At 42.3% G+C, this 15,384-nt stretch overlaps 1 protein-coding gene across 1 annotated transcript in view; it reads left to right on the forward strand.

The window, feature by feature from the left end:
- Nucleotides 1–15,384, forward strand: part of LOC124594708 (PDF receptor-like) — a 371,973-nt gene that overhangs the window by 332,691 nt on the left and 23,898 nt on the right. The window contains exon 13 of the mRNA XM_047133075.1: nucleotides 12,486–12,694. Coding sequence (XP_046989031.1) covers nucleotides 12,486–12,694 — 209 coding nt within the window. The remainder of the gene's footprint in view (nucleotides 1–12,485; nucleotides 12,695–15,384) is intronic.

The following is a 15,384-nucleotide window of genomic DNA, read 5'->3' on the forward strand; positions in this document are numbered from 1 at the left end:
TCATTAGTTATATGATCTACCAATCTAACCTTCAGCATTCTTCTGTAGCACCACATTACGAAAGCTTCTATTCTCTTCTTGTCCAAACTATTTATCGTCCGTGTTTAACTTCCATACACGGCTACACTCCATACAATTACTTTCAGAAACGACTACCTGACACTTAAATCTATACTAGATGTTAACAAATTTCTCTTCTTCAGAAACGCTTTCCTTGCCATTGCCAGTCCACATTTTATATCCTCTCTACATCGACCATCATAAGTTATTTTGCTCCCCAAATAGCAAAACTCCTTTACTAATTTAAGTGTCTCATTTCCTAATCTAATTCCCTCAGCATCACCTGACTTAATTCGACTACGTTCCATTATCCTCGTTTTGCTTTTGTTGATGTTCATCTTATATCCTCCCTTCAAGACACCATCCATTCCGTTCAACTGCTCTTCCAAGTCCTTTGCTGTCTCTGAGAGAATTACAATGTCATCGGCGAACCTCAAAGTTCTTATTGCTTCTCCATGGACTTTAATACCTATTCCAAATTTTTCTTTTGTATCCTTCACTGGTTGCTCAATATGCAGATTGAATAACATCGGGGAGAGGCTGCAGCCCTGTCTCACTCCTTTCCCAACCACTGCTCCCCTTTTCTGTCCATGGACTCTTATAACTGCCATCTGGTTTCTGTACAATTTGTAAATAGCCTTTCGCTCCCTGTATTTTACCCGTGCCACCTTCAGAATTTGAAAGAGAGTATTCCAGTCATGCTAGAAACGTAGGTTTGTCTTTCCTTAATGTAGCTTCTAAGATAAGTCGTAGGGTCAGTAATGCCTCCAGTGTTCCAATATTTCTACGGAATCCAAACTGATCTTCCCCGAGGTCAGCTTCTACCAGTTTCTCCATTCGTCTGTAAAGAACTCGTGTGAGTATTTTGCATCCATGACTTATTAAACTGATTGTTCGGTTATTTACAGAACCTTGGTATCTACAAGAAACGTTCTTCGTACAGTCTTACGTCAACGTTATTTCTTAAAAAATTCTGTTTAATCAGATTAAGTTCATTAACTTTGTTTTTTTGTTTCCATCTAGGACCGTGAGTGTAGGCATTGCACTCATAAAATACTTGATTATTTCCCAGACCTGGTTACCAGCAGAAACATTCACTGTACACTCCTATGACAAATTGAGTTTCATTGGATTATCTGTTATTTTTATTACCTTTGGTGTATGTTTGGGTCAATATAATCTCCATATTCATGTATTTTTTCTTTCCTTTGCACCGAATGACTCAGTCTTTCTTACTGTGATAGCAACCTTTAAAGCAACAAATAACGAATTAGTCTGATACATCAAACATTGTGATATGAAGTTCTTCGAAAGCCTAAGGAGGAAAAAAGGATTGACAAAGCTCTCCCTCTTCAACCCCGCTCTCCTTCTCCTTCCCTCCTTCTATCCCTCCCTCCGTCACCCTCTCTCACTCTCTCTGTCTTTCTCCCCCCTCTCTTTCTCTCTCTCTCTCACTTACACACACACACACACACATATATAAATAAATATATATATATATATATATATATATATATATATGTATAATATGAAAGTACTGGCAGGTCGACAGACACACAAACAAACACAAACATACACACAAAATTCAAGCTTTCGCAACAAACTGTTGCCTCATCAGGAAAGAGGGAAGGAGAGGGAAAGACGAAAGGATGTGGGTTTTAAGGGAGAGGGTAAGGAGTCATTCCAATCCCGGGAGCGGAAAGACTTACCTTAGGGGGAAAAAAGGACGGCTATACACTCGCCCACACACACATATCCATCCACGCATATACAGACACAAGCAGACATATTTGGTCTTTAAATCCCGTGGTGGAAAAAAAATAACATCTTGAAGGCAAAGAGTTTCTCTGTGTTTTTCTATGTCCCTCAGGCAACAGGCAATTTCTTGTCCAATGCTATGACATGCTATGAGTGTCGTCTTGCTACACTGGACAGACAGGAAGGTCAATCTGTAGCAGGCTTGAAGAACACCACAGAGCCTGTAGGTTCAAGAGGCCTGATTCAGCCTTTGCAGAACATTGCCTGAACAATAACCACAAATACACAATTGGTGTATAAGTCCTACACACAGAGGAAAAGGGGGCCAAACTCTACCAATTAGAAATTTTAGAAAGTTAAAGACAGATGTGATATCATCACATCTATTATTAAACGCGCAAACCCAATCTAGTTATCCACCTCTTTTAGATGAGATCACAACCCCAGGATAGGAGCAAAACTTTGGGTCCTAGTCTATCGGAGTCAAAAAGTTCTAGGGGGTGCATAAGTTTATTCCCGTCATTGTAGTGTGAATGCTGAATGTGTAATAATGTACCTACTTTGTTAAAACATAGTCATTTTCGTAATTGTACATTAAGCTATGGATCGATACCTCAAGAAGTTGAGATGATTATCTTTGCCGTGTCGTCATGTTTATCTGTGCATCATCATATTTGGGAATTAGTAGTGTACTTGGAAATGGGCTTATAACCCCAAGCCTAGGTTTTGGAATAACATTAATAATAAAATTGTGAAACAAGGCCAAAAACAGTGTCTGTGTAGTTAATTTACAATGTTTCACCAAGACCCCACAGTTGATTCAATTAAAACAATTCATTTTACTTAAACATGAAAATGTTCCTGAGGCCACAACTACTATTTATTACGGTTAACCCTATCAGGGCACCACAGGTTTTAAATTCACTGCTTTAACATTCTTGTAATGAATTAATTTTAATAAAAATGATTGTGTGGGATTCTAAGCCCTGCTTTGCCCACTATGCTTCAGTAAAAGGTGATTAGCAGTGACTGTCGTTACCACTGTTTTAGCATCGGCAGTGCGTATTTATTTGCTTTCTCCTGGACTACATTTTGTATTTTCTGTGGCACTTATCCATTTCCGTCACATTAACAATCGTAGCACGCCAAGGCTGCTGTAGCTACCCTGCTGTGAGTTTGTTAGCTGGGTTAGGAACAAGTTTGCTATGTCTCTTTTACTATGTTTTCATCGTATTGGTTCACTTTTATAGCTGTTACTCGTCGAGTAGCTCTAATTTATATTGACGTCAGAGATGCTATTGTTTCTAAAAGTAATATTTTAGCTCAGACTCAGTGTCTCCTCATAGGTTCGAGACGAACTGCGGGCGTACTTATACTGAAGAGAGCTGGTGCCTGTTATTGGAGAACAGCCGTGTATCCCTCGCTGAGCAGAGTCGTATTACTAATCATGTTTTTGCAGCCTTTGGTTTCATTAAGTTACCAGTCATTGCTCATCAGCCACAGACACGCAAGGGCTTTCCAGTCCTCAAAGATCGTTCGGTAAGGTGCTGCATCTGTCAAATTCAAAGTTTTTTCTAAACGTTTTAACCAATTGAGTTACTTAGAATACATTGCAATCTCCTTGATGACTAAATGCTCCGACATCTGTGAATCTAAAACAATAATTACTGTCTGCTATGGTCATTAGTACAACTAAAAAGTACTTGCAGCTATAGTATTCGCTGCCTGATCTCCAGCTGTAACTACTCTTACGTGTTTTCCACCTATGGGTGCCACATAATGAGTAGTCTTCTGTCTTCTCCTACCAGTCGCTGATATTCTTCCACTCTCCTGTTCTCAGTGGTTTCACGTGTTTCTTTTCAGTATCTGCCATATGAATGTGCATGTGTCTCTAACAACACCAGTAATTGTAGGTCGTCCGAGAAGAAACTCAAAAAGCAGAGAACACTTCGAATTCTCAGTCCCTAGATAACTATAAATCTTTATTTCAATCATTAGAACTGGTATGTGAAAGCCTGGGTATTTTCTTTATATTTGTTTTTTGCACGACGCTTTCCTTATAATTATTCACATTATCAAATGCGTTGTTTGCAAGCTATTCGTGATGTTTTCCGTGTGTGGGGTGCTGCATTGTCCTGTTGTCCTTACTGTAATGTACAATAGCACTGGCAAATATTAGTGAATTATAGCTGTTTCCACTGAATTAGTTGCGAAGCTCTATGTAAAGAGCGATCATGAACTAAAAAAAGGCATGCGTTTTTATAGATTAACCGGCGCCAGAGGACAACTACAACAACACACAGTACAGGGTGTCCCACTAAAACCTCCCTGATTTCAAAGAGCCAGGAAACGAAAACTACAGTAGATACGACAATGAAAAATTCACTACATTGTAGAGCATCTCAAAGAATTTATTTATTTATCATCAGTACATCTCTACATGTGATCCATTTGTAGCGCGAAGAATTTATTGTTGCAATCGCATTAGTGATACGAGGTCGCAACATAGGAATATCGTCCACTTTGGTCGCATAGACGCGGTCCGTCACGAATCCCCACATGAAGAAATCAAGCAGCGTAATGTCCCGTGAACGTGGTGGCCAGGCAATGGGTCCTCCGCCTCCGATGTTGCGATTGGGACATTTCTTATCAAGGGACTTGCGAACAGCCGTTGACCAATGCTGCGGAGCTCCATCTTGTTGAAAAACGATGTTGGATTGCAAGTCTTGTATCTTAGGGTACAAAGTATGTCCAGATACACTGACCCATTCACTGTTTGTTCCGCAAAGAAGAACGGTCCAACAGTCCTGTCTTGCATTAGCCCAGTTTAGTTCAGGGCTATCACGAATATGTTCAATGACAACGTCCGGATTTTGCGAACCCCAAATCCGAACATTATGCCCATTAACCCTTCCTGATAGATGAAAGGTTGCCACATCTGAGAATAAACACCTTTCCAGGAAGCTGGCACCCATATCAATACTCTGCAGCATATCCGCCGCAAATTTTTGTCGGCGTGATTTGTCGTTCGGCGTCAGATGTTATACTTTGTAAACACACATATGAAGACGCTGGTGAACTACACGATGCAATGTTATTCGAGGTACATAAAGTTGCCATGACATGGCCCACCCATTGTATTCTTTTGCTCTTTACCTTCTGTAGGGTAGCTGGTTGTCGCACCAGAAGGTAGATTTCCTGGTTTTTCCTCCTCCTCCTCCTCCATTTTCCGTTACCTAAAACTGGTTCCCATATCTTCCTCATTACTCTTCTTTCAAATATTAATAGTTTTTTTCCTTTTCTCGCTTGGTCATGTTTTATGTTTCTGAACCGTACTTCTTCAGCTTAGTGTTCACTGAGATCGATTTAGAGCCGAGCGTCTCTCTGAGGGAATGCATGCATTTCATTCCCACTGCTATTCTTTCCTTGATATCCATTTTTATGTTGTTGTCCGTGGTAAACCAAGATCACAAGTATTTGAACTGGTGTACTCTCTTGAACCTCTTGCCATTCATCTTAAGAAATTCTTCCTGCTCTTGTCTTCTTCCTAATTGCATGAACTCTGTTTTGTCTCGATTCACTTTGAGCCCTACCTTCTGTGCGTAATTTTGCATTTTCTGGTACATTCCTTTCAACTCGTGCTTTGATTCACTTAGTAGTACTATGTCATCTGCATATGCGATACAGTTGAAGTTACCGTCAATCTCTACTGCAGCCCCCTCATGTTGCCTACACTCTTTTATTACTTTCTCTAAGGTGACATTGAACAGAGAGCATCCTCTTGTCTGAGGCCTGTCTCAATCTCGAATGTTTCTGATGTTTGGGTTGGTTGGGTTGTTTGGGGACGGAGACCAGACAGCGAGGTCATCGGTCTCGTCGGATTAGGGAAGGATGGGAAAGGAAGTCGGCCGTGCCCTTTCTGAGTAACCATCCAGGCATTTGCCAGGAGTGATTGAGGGAAATCACGGAACCTAAATCAGGATGGCCGGACCCGGGATTGAACCGTCGTCCTCCCGAATGCGAGTCCAGTGTGTTTCTGATGTGGCTCCTCGGAAACTTACTGCTGCCTTTGACCCGTCCATAAAAGCTTACACCATTCTCACTAGCTTCTCAGGGATTCTGAAGTCAAGCATTGCATTATGTAGCCTATTCCTGTGGATGCTGCCATATGCACGTTGAAAATCGACCAACAGGCATTAGATATCTATCATATTCCCAGCGTTTTTCAAACAGTTGTCTTAATGTGAAAATGTGATATATTGTCGATCAGTTTGGTCGAAAGCCAGCTTGGCACTCCTTTGTTCTCTATGAATGGTTGCAATATTCTGAGGATAATGATGGACAGCACCTTATACATTACATTCAACAAGCTGATTCATCTGTAGTTACTGCGTTCCATTTTGCTTCCTTTCTTGTATATTGGGCATATTATTGCCAATTTCCATTCTTCTGACAGTGTCTCCTTCTCCCATATCAACTGGATCAGTTTATGTATCTCTACGTGTAAGCTCTCATCTCCCTCCTTGATTAATTCTGATGTTATTCTGTCCTCCCCTGGGGCTTTGTTGTTTCTAAGTCCTTTGATTGCGATCTTCACGTCTTCTTCACTAACTTCCCGTTCTTCTTCATCTTTCCTTTCCTCTGTAGTTTTTGGAGGTAATATCTCATCTGGGCCTGGGTGACTGAACAGTTCTGAGAAGTATTCTTTCCACCTTTCTACAATTCGTTCCTTGTCATTTATCAATTTGCCATTCTTAACTCTAATGAAAAAAAAATTGTACTCTGAAATCCACGTTTCCGATATTTTATGTATTGTGTTCTTGTTTTGGCTCCCTGCCTCAACTTGTTCTGGCAAACTTGTTAGATACATTCTTTATCTGCTCTTAGATTCGCTTTGTATCCCTTCTGATGTTGATAAAATGTTCCCTTTTCTGCTCATCCTCCCTGTCAGCTAGCTACTTCTCCCTCATCTTCATTCTCCTTTCTGTAGCCTTCTCGCATGTCTCGTTGAACCATTTCCTCTTGTTCAGTATCTTCTTTCATCCCAATATATCTTCCGCTACACTTCCTACCGTGGACTTTATTTCTTTCCACCTCTCCTCCACGTTCTCTCTTGGTTCCATGGTCTCTAGGACCTCAAAACGGTTTTTGATTTCTATAGCATATTCTTCTTTAATGGCATTATCTCGTAGTTTCTCAACATTCAAAGCAGGTTCTAATGTCCCTTTCCTCTTATGCATGTAGGTGCACATGAGTTAACGCCTGCATACAATGAGGAAGTGCTCCGATACACAGTGTGCTCTTCTATATGACCTGCCGTCCATGACTCTATGGCTATAGCGGTAGTCAACCAAGATGTGATCTATCTGGTTGGTGGTTCTTCCATCTGGTGAGCATCATGTTCATTTATGGGTAATCTTGTGTTTGAAGTAAGTCGAACTTACTCACAGGTTCTTTGAGATAGCTAAGTTGATTATCCTCTGACTGTTCTCATTGATCTTATCATGCAAACTGTGCCTTCCTATAGTTGGTATGTAGAATTCTTCTTTTTCTGCTTTCCCGTTAAAATCTCCCAGAACTATCCTGATATTTCTGGTTGGTGTGCTCTCAATTGTTTGTTCTAGTTGGTCATAGAACTCTTTCTTTTCTTCATCTGTTTTATCGTCAGTTACATGAACAATGATGAATGTGATGTCTGACACCTGGTTTCCAAGTACTGTATAGGATATTCTCTTGTTAACAGCTTTGAATTCCTTCACCGAATTTGCTGCTTTGTTGTGTATTACAAAACCAGTGCCAAATTCATGTTTATCTACACATCCACCATAGAATACTGAGTATTCATCCTCTTTGTGAGTCTCTTGTACCACCAACAGTTCCAGTTTATATCAATTAGTTTCTGAGACCATAGTCTAGATGGTTTATGGTCTATACAGGCCTAGATGCTTGACGAATTGACTTATGTGAGCTTCTGAGAAACGTTTGTCTGATGTCCTTCACTGTCTCTTCTGAAACTCCGCAACGTGCGTCGTCAGAATGTATCAGAACACTTCCTGTTGCCAGAAACTTCCTATACCATTCCTTAATTGCTTTCACATCAGGTGGATCACATTCATACACACGACGATAATTTCTTTGCGCAGTAATCAGCGATTTTGCTACTGCAAACCACACTACTGCTTGTGCGCACTGCTGTAGGGTCGCTATTTTCACTCCATGCGACCATGCTGCACTCTGGCGACGAAACGTGGCATTTCTTACGCGGGAATATAAATTCTTTGAGATGCTCTATATTGTGGTGCACTTGCCATTGCCGTATCTACTGTGGTTTTTCTCTTCTGGGTCCTCGAAATGAGGGAGGTTTGTGTGGGACACCCTGTACAAGGCATTCTTATCCAACCAAATTTCGCTCATAATTTATACTTATAGTAAGTGCGCACTGCAAATGTCAGCGCAGACAAAAGAACCCTAGGGCCTACCCTGACCGTTTTTCGAACTCGGTTTAAACGAGCGTGAAAACCACGCTCGTTTAGCCGTAGCATAAGAACATCAAATGGTGTGTGGGGTGTGGAAACCACAGGCTAAGAGACATGTAAAGGCTACCACCTATTAACCCTACCATTAACGCTTGCAAAGTCCTGAGCTGAATCTCCGAATGAAGCAGGCAGCGAACCACGTAAATGGTCTCACTTTCCAAACATCATACTATTTGCATGAGATGGATGCCATATTTGTGCCAGGCCATGATCGATAGGTCTTGTCTTTTGTGTACGTTCTTAAACGACTGACAGAAACAAAAAGAGAAGTGTGAATGTATGCTTTCCCGGCGTATACAGCTGGTGAAGAGTTCTCGGGCTTCCAGCCGGGTGGCGATGTCTTCAAACTGCGACGTTTCGACGAGTGACATACTCATCATCTTCTGGCGCAGTTTGAAGACATCGCCACCCGGCTGGAAGCCCGAGAACTCTTCGCCAAAAAGAGAAGTATTTATCGGGATGCAATATTAGTTAAGCCCGGCCGTATTTGTTTTGTATCTAGCTTACAGGGGAAGCGTAAAGACTAGTGGACTTCGTTTTCTTGACAGTTACAGGATTAAATTTCCTAATGCAGTACGACGTAATTCGAAAGAAAACGCCTCTGAAAGTAATGTTTACTTAGCGCTCTTAAGTAAAAAGCATTTCGAACTGAGTGTGTAACGTCGAAGTCTAGTGATCGTATGTCCAACAACTCGACTCTTCCCGGTGACAGACTTTTTTGCACTCTTATTTAAGTGCTTTAGTTATTAACAAATGAAAATATTAATTCGAAATAACTGAATCATAATTTCCCTAATGAAAATAACGTAATTTTATTTTAAATTACTAACTGCAAGAAAATGCGAATATTCACAATAATAAGAATTCGATATGAAAGAGCGAAATATCAAATAGAAAATGAAACAGAAAATCAAATGCATTTCTGTTTATAGAGAGTGAACTCTATTATTTATGTATATAAGCTTCTTTTCATTAATAATAAGTCATTTAGCATGACTGTATCGAATTCTAATCGGTTTTCCTATGATTGGCAGTTAAAAATGAAAAATTCAGGTTTTTATCCAAAAATTATGACTCAGTATTCGTCGTTTAGCATCCATTTCAAAATGAGTGTTACTGTTGTTGTGGTGTTCAATTCAGAGGCTGGTTCGATGCAGTTCACTACGCTACTCTATCCTGTGCAAGCATCTTCAGCTCTGGGTAACTATTGAAACCTACGTCCATTTGAAGCTGCTTACTGTATTCTTGTCTACGTCTCCCTCTGCAGTTTTTACCCCTTGCACTTCCCTACATCACGAAAATAATACCCATTCTATTTCGGCTGTCATCAGTTACTTTACAATACAAATAACAGGACTCACCTCGTATGTTTAGGGTCTCACTTCCTAACCTGTTTCTTTCACCGTGGTCTGATTTAAGGTAATTACTTTTCAACACCCATGTTTTACTTTTTTCGATATTCACGTTTGTGGTATCGTCCGGAGATCGCGGTGGCCAAATACAGTCGGAAACGCGAATCGATTCCAGAGATAATAGCGAGGGTTCGCTGCAAACTGCAATGACGCTCCAGGAGACCTCACCTCCCTCTCAGCAAAGCAGCGCCCTCACACTGACGTCAATATAGTGCCGCACATGCAAGAGCTCAGTCTCGGTTTGTGACCTCTGCTTGAGCAGTCAACAACGTCGTGATGGAGTAGTGTTTGTGGAGTTTTATATGAATATATACTTTAGCTAAATCTGAACATTGTACTTCGAGTTTGTGATTGTATGCATCAAGTGATGCTTTCACGGTCGATGACTGTTGTAAATATTCTATAGTGTCAAATTAAATATATCTTGCTATTCATTCATGTAATAAAGTAAACTAATATTTTATCTGTTGTTAAAAAATGAACCACGTCCCATAGCACTCAAAGAACCCACAGTGGTCGCTGGACGATTCTAGTTTCGTCTGGTCAAAACATTGTTATAAGTTGTCTTCGGGACACTATCCATTCCGTTGAGGTGCTCTTCCAGCTCATTTGCCGTGTCTGATAGAATTACGGTGTCAGTCGCCAACTTCGAAGATTTTAGTCTATCTTCTTTAAATTTAATTGCCTTTCCAGTTATGCCATATGTGTAATCTGCTGATGGTTCAACGTACAGATTGAATAACATCGGGGATAGAGAACGGCTGTGCCCTATCGTGCTCTTCGAATCTTAGAACAGGAGTCAGATAATAAATAGAGAATTTAAATAAAAGCATGAAAAAAGTTACAGCTAGTGAGATTCGGACAAGCACTTTACGATTTCAAAACTTATACACTAAGCACTTCTTTTAACAGTCTCAAAATATTTTGTCTTGATTTTTATGTCATCAGTCTTCTGATTGGCTCGAGAGAGTAGCACTTGCACTAACTGTCCTCGAATTATTTGTTGCATGTATCCAATTAAGTTATTCCACGACGTCTTAGCTGACACATGAGCTACCATCCTGCTCCTTCTTCTTATCATCGTTTTCCATATGTTTCATTCTTTGCCAATACTGATGAGAACCTCGCCATTCTTTATCAGCCCACCTAGTTTCAACAATTTCGTACAGCCCCACATCTCAAACACTTCTATGAGGGATGTTCACTATGTAACACATTTTGTCCGAAAGCGAGTTGGTTTGCTTCAGAATTCCATTATACCATATTATTCCCCACTCTTCTGGCTACAAAACCCTATTTTTAACATAATCTACGTTGAATACTATGGCCTTTCAGCACCTTACTGGACGGGTCCTTGTGCTCACATGGTAGCGCTCTACTGGTCGACGTCAAAGCGAACATCTTGGTGCATCAGTAACCTCCCCGTCAACCAGGCGGAGTACATCCTTCATTGGGCTAAACGGAGGATTCGAAGTCCGGGCTGCGAGGTGGATAAGACAGAACAGTCCAATAGGGTTTTGTGGAATCTTTTCGGGTGCGCAGGCTTGTGTGAGGTCTTGCGTTGTCATGGAGAACGAGAAGCTGGTTTGCATTTTTGTGGTGACGGACACGCTGATATCGTTTCTTCAGTATCCTGCGAGTAGCACAGTACACTTCAGAGCTCATCGTTGTACCACAAGGGAGGGTATCAAACAGAATAACCCCTTCAAAATCCCAGAAGACCGTCGCCATGACTTTACCGAGGAATCCAGTGGGCGCCCCACTTAGAGTTCCCCAGCTGGCGGACGAAGTGCCAGCACTTCCAGCAGACACGTCCAGATCAGCAGCGAGGTGTCTGTAGTCCGTCGATCACCTCGAATGGTAGTGTCCGCTCGTTCCAACACTGCATGAGCCAAGCTGAGTGTGACCGGCTGCTGCGCCCCAGATCGGACAGCTTTGGGTGACATAGTTGCGATGATGACATACCCCTCGCCCGACAACGCACCGTGCTTCTCCTCACTGTCAGGGGTCCTTAGACTTCCGCCAGCGCCTATGAATATCTACGAATATCTGCGATGCTCTGGTTTTCCAGCAAAAGAAACTCTCTGACAAGTGACTGCTCGAAACGAACTTGCATTACAGGCGCCAGTTTCAAGGCTACGTATAGCGCCGCTGCCAATCGCAACTTCATAAAATTTTAGGGACTGGAGCTGGATTATTCCACGATGTCCCGTAACAAATTACGTAGTTTTTCAAACGAAGTTGAAAATGTGTTGCATACTTTTTTAACGCCTCTTGTATTTTCTTCTGTCCCGGTTTTCCCACAGTAAGTGATTAACTATCGTACTTTGCTGTACGAGCGTGCGTTTTCAGAAATTTCTTCCTCAGCTTAAGGCCGATGTTTGATACTGATAGACGTCTCTTGACCGGGAAAATGTTCTCTCCTCGTGGTGATCCGCATCTCATGTCCTCGTTGCTTGGTGCGTCATGTGTTATTTTGCTTCCATCAAACTCAGTCTCTTAACTTCACCTACTTCACACTTAACGGCACTCAGAAACCTTGTAATGTATTGTTTCATAAATTATTTCGTACGACTTAGGAAACTGATACCTGGCAACAAAGTTTCCCATCCCATAAATGGGGATCCAGTCAGTGCTGCCCATTGTTGGGTGACCAGCGGCGAGCGCTTCGGCGCTAGCAGGTTTCAGCGTGGATGGTGACTGGTGTGATGTGCCGCAGGTGCGGGCCGCCATCGTGAAGAGCGTGTCGGTGTACCTGCTGCTGCGGCGCCACCACCAGGCGTCGGCGGGGCGCCGCATGTCCGTCTTCTCCGGCGTCTACGTGGCGGCCAGCGCGCGCCAGCCGCCCCCCGTCGCCTGCACCGCCCTGGTCGGCGCCGCTGGTGCCGGCGGCGGCGTCGCCACGCCCACCTCCAAGAAGCGCAAAAGGTCCATATCCCGCTGGTCCGTGTACGTTCAAGTACACTGACGTTCTAAAACCTTATGTCTCAGGAAAGACATCTGCACAATCATCGAACGGCATACGCAACACAGTCCTAACCACTTTACTGTCACAGCACGCATGAGTGGAATTCTTCACTTTTTTTTTTTTTTTTTAGTCTTTTGACTGGTTTGATGCTGCCTTTCAGTGCCAAGCGGTTTATTTCGGAGAAGCACTTGCAACCTATCTCCTAAATTATTGCCTGCATTTATCCCTATCTACGTCGTCCTTTACAGTTTTTATCCTCTGCGTCTCCCTCTAGTACCATGGAATCTAATCCCCGATGTCTTACCACATGTCTTATCACCCTGTCCCTTCCTCTTGTCGCCTGCCGTGATGGCAGAGCGGTTCTAGGCGCTTCAGTCTGCAACCGCGCGATCGCTACGGTCGCAGGTTCGAATCCTGCCTCGGGCATGGATGTTTGTGATGTCCTTAGGTTAGTTAGGTCTAAGTAGTTTTAAGTCTAGGGGACTGATGACCTCAGATGTTAAGTCCCATAGTGCTTAGAGACATTTGAACCATTCCTCTTGTCAGTATTTTCAATATATTCTTTCCTCGCCGATTCTGCGAAGAAACTCCTCAGTCCACCCAATATTCAACATTCTTCTGTAGCACCGCATCTAAAATGGTTAGATTCAATTCTGTCCCGGTTTTCCCACGGTCATGTTTCAGTACCATACAGAAATGTTTTTCCTCTAATTAAGGTCTGGTGTGTTTGATACTGGCAGATTTCTCTTGGTCAGGGATGCCCCATTTGCCAGTTCTAGTATGCTTTTGATGTCCTTGCTCCGTCCACCGTAGGTTATTTCGCTGCCTACGTAACAGAATTCCTTAACTTTATCTACCTCGTGTTCCCCACTTCTGACGTGAAGTTTCTATGTATTCTCATTTCTGCTACCTTTCATTACTTTCGTCTTCCTTAGATGTACTGTAAATCCGCTATTCTGTATTAATTCATCCCGTTTTTTTAACTTTCACTGACGATAGCAATGTCATTAGCGACGCTTATCATTCACCTTGTATCATAACCCCAGTCTCGAACCTTTCTTTTATATCCGTCGTTAATTCTTTGACGCGCGAGATTAGCTGAGCGGTCTAGGGCGCTGCAGTCATGAACTGTGCGGCTGGTCCCGGAGGGGGTTCGAGTCCTCCCTCGGGCATGCGTGTGTGTGTTTGTCCTTAGGATAATTTAGGTTAAGTAGTGTGTAAGCCTAGGGACTCATGACCTTAGCAGTTAAGTCCCATAAGATTTCACACACACACTTCAACATTTTTCTTTTTTTGTTAATTCTTTGATACCCATATAGATTGAACAGTACGAGCGAAAGACTACATCCCTGGGTAACACCCTTTATAATCCGACCACTTCGTCCTTGGTCTTCCTTTCTCAGTCTTTTTTCGAAGTTTCGAACATATTGCGCTATTATGCATTGTCGAATGCTTTTTCCAGGTCGGCAAATGATATGAACGTGTCTTGATTTTTCTTCAGTCTTGCTTACATTATCAACCTCAACGTCAGATTTGCCTCTCTGGTGCCTTTACCTTCCCTAAAGCCAAACTGATCCTCATGTAACACATCCTCAATTTTATTTCCCATTCTTCTGTATATTACTCTCGTCATCAACTTGGACGCATGAGTTATCAAGTTGCTTGTACGATAATTCAGCACTTGTCGGATTTTGCTATCTTCAGAATTGTGTGGGCGACGTTTTTGCGACAATCTGATGGCGTATTGAAAGCCTCTTACACTCTACACAGCAACGTGAGTAGTCGAATTGTTGCCACTTCTCTCAATTATTTTATAAATTCCGACAGAATGTTATCTAACCCCTTCGATGTTAAAGCTTCCAAAGGATTTCCATATTCTGATTCTAATAATGGATCCCCTATCTCTTTGCTGTGGACTCGCGTTTCTCCTTCTGTCACGTTGTCAGACAATTCCTCCCCCTCTCGGGGATCCTCAGTGCACTCCTTCCAACTATCTGAATTCTCCTCCGTGTTGTACAGTGGGATTACCATTGCACTGTCAGTGTTACTGCCCTTGCCTTTAATTTCAGAAACGGATGTTTAGATTTTTCTCTATGCTGATTCCGTACTTCCGACAGTCACTTCTCTTTTGATTTGTTCACATTTTTCGTGCAGCCATTACGCCTTACTTACCTGCTCCTCCTATTTATGTCATTTCTGTATTCCCGAATTTGCCTGAACACTATTGTACTTCCATCTTTCGTCAATCAGCTGAAGTATGTCTCTTGTTGCCGGCCGCAGTGCCCTTGCGGTTCTAGGCGCTTCAGTCCGGAACCACGTGGCTGCTACGGTCGCAGGTTCGAATCCTGCCTCGGGCATGGATGTGTGTGATGTCTTTAGGTTAGTTAGATTTAAGTAGTTCTAAGTCTAGGGGACTGATAACCTCAGATGTTAAGTCCCGTAGTGCTCAGAGCCATTTTATACCCGAGCTATTGTTGTCGGTTTTGTTTTGCTGTTGATTCAAACCGTTCATTGTAAGTCACTTTCTGCGCTACCTTACTATTCATCAGGAATTCTATTCCCGTCATAACACATTCTCGTGATGTAGACATTGTTCGATACTTTTCTGAGCAGAAATCAGTGTCTTCTTTCCATTTCACTTCACTGAGCC

This window comes from Schistocerca americana, chromosome 2, assembly GCF_021461395.2.
Source record: "Schistocerca americana isolate TAMUIC-IGC-003095 chromosome 2, iqSchAmer2.1, whole genome shotgun sequence".
In the NCBI taxonomy this organism is placed as follows: Eukaryota; Metazoa; Arthropoda; class Insecta; order Orthoptera; family Acrididae; genus Schistocerca; species Schistocerca americana.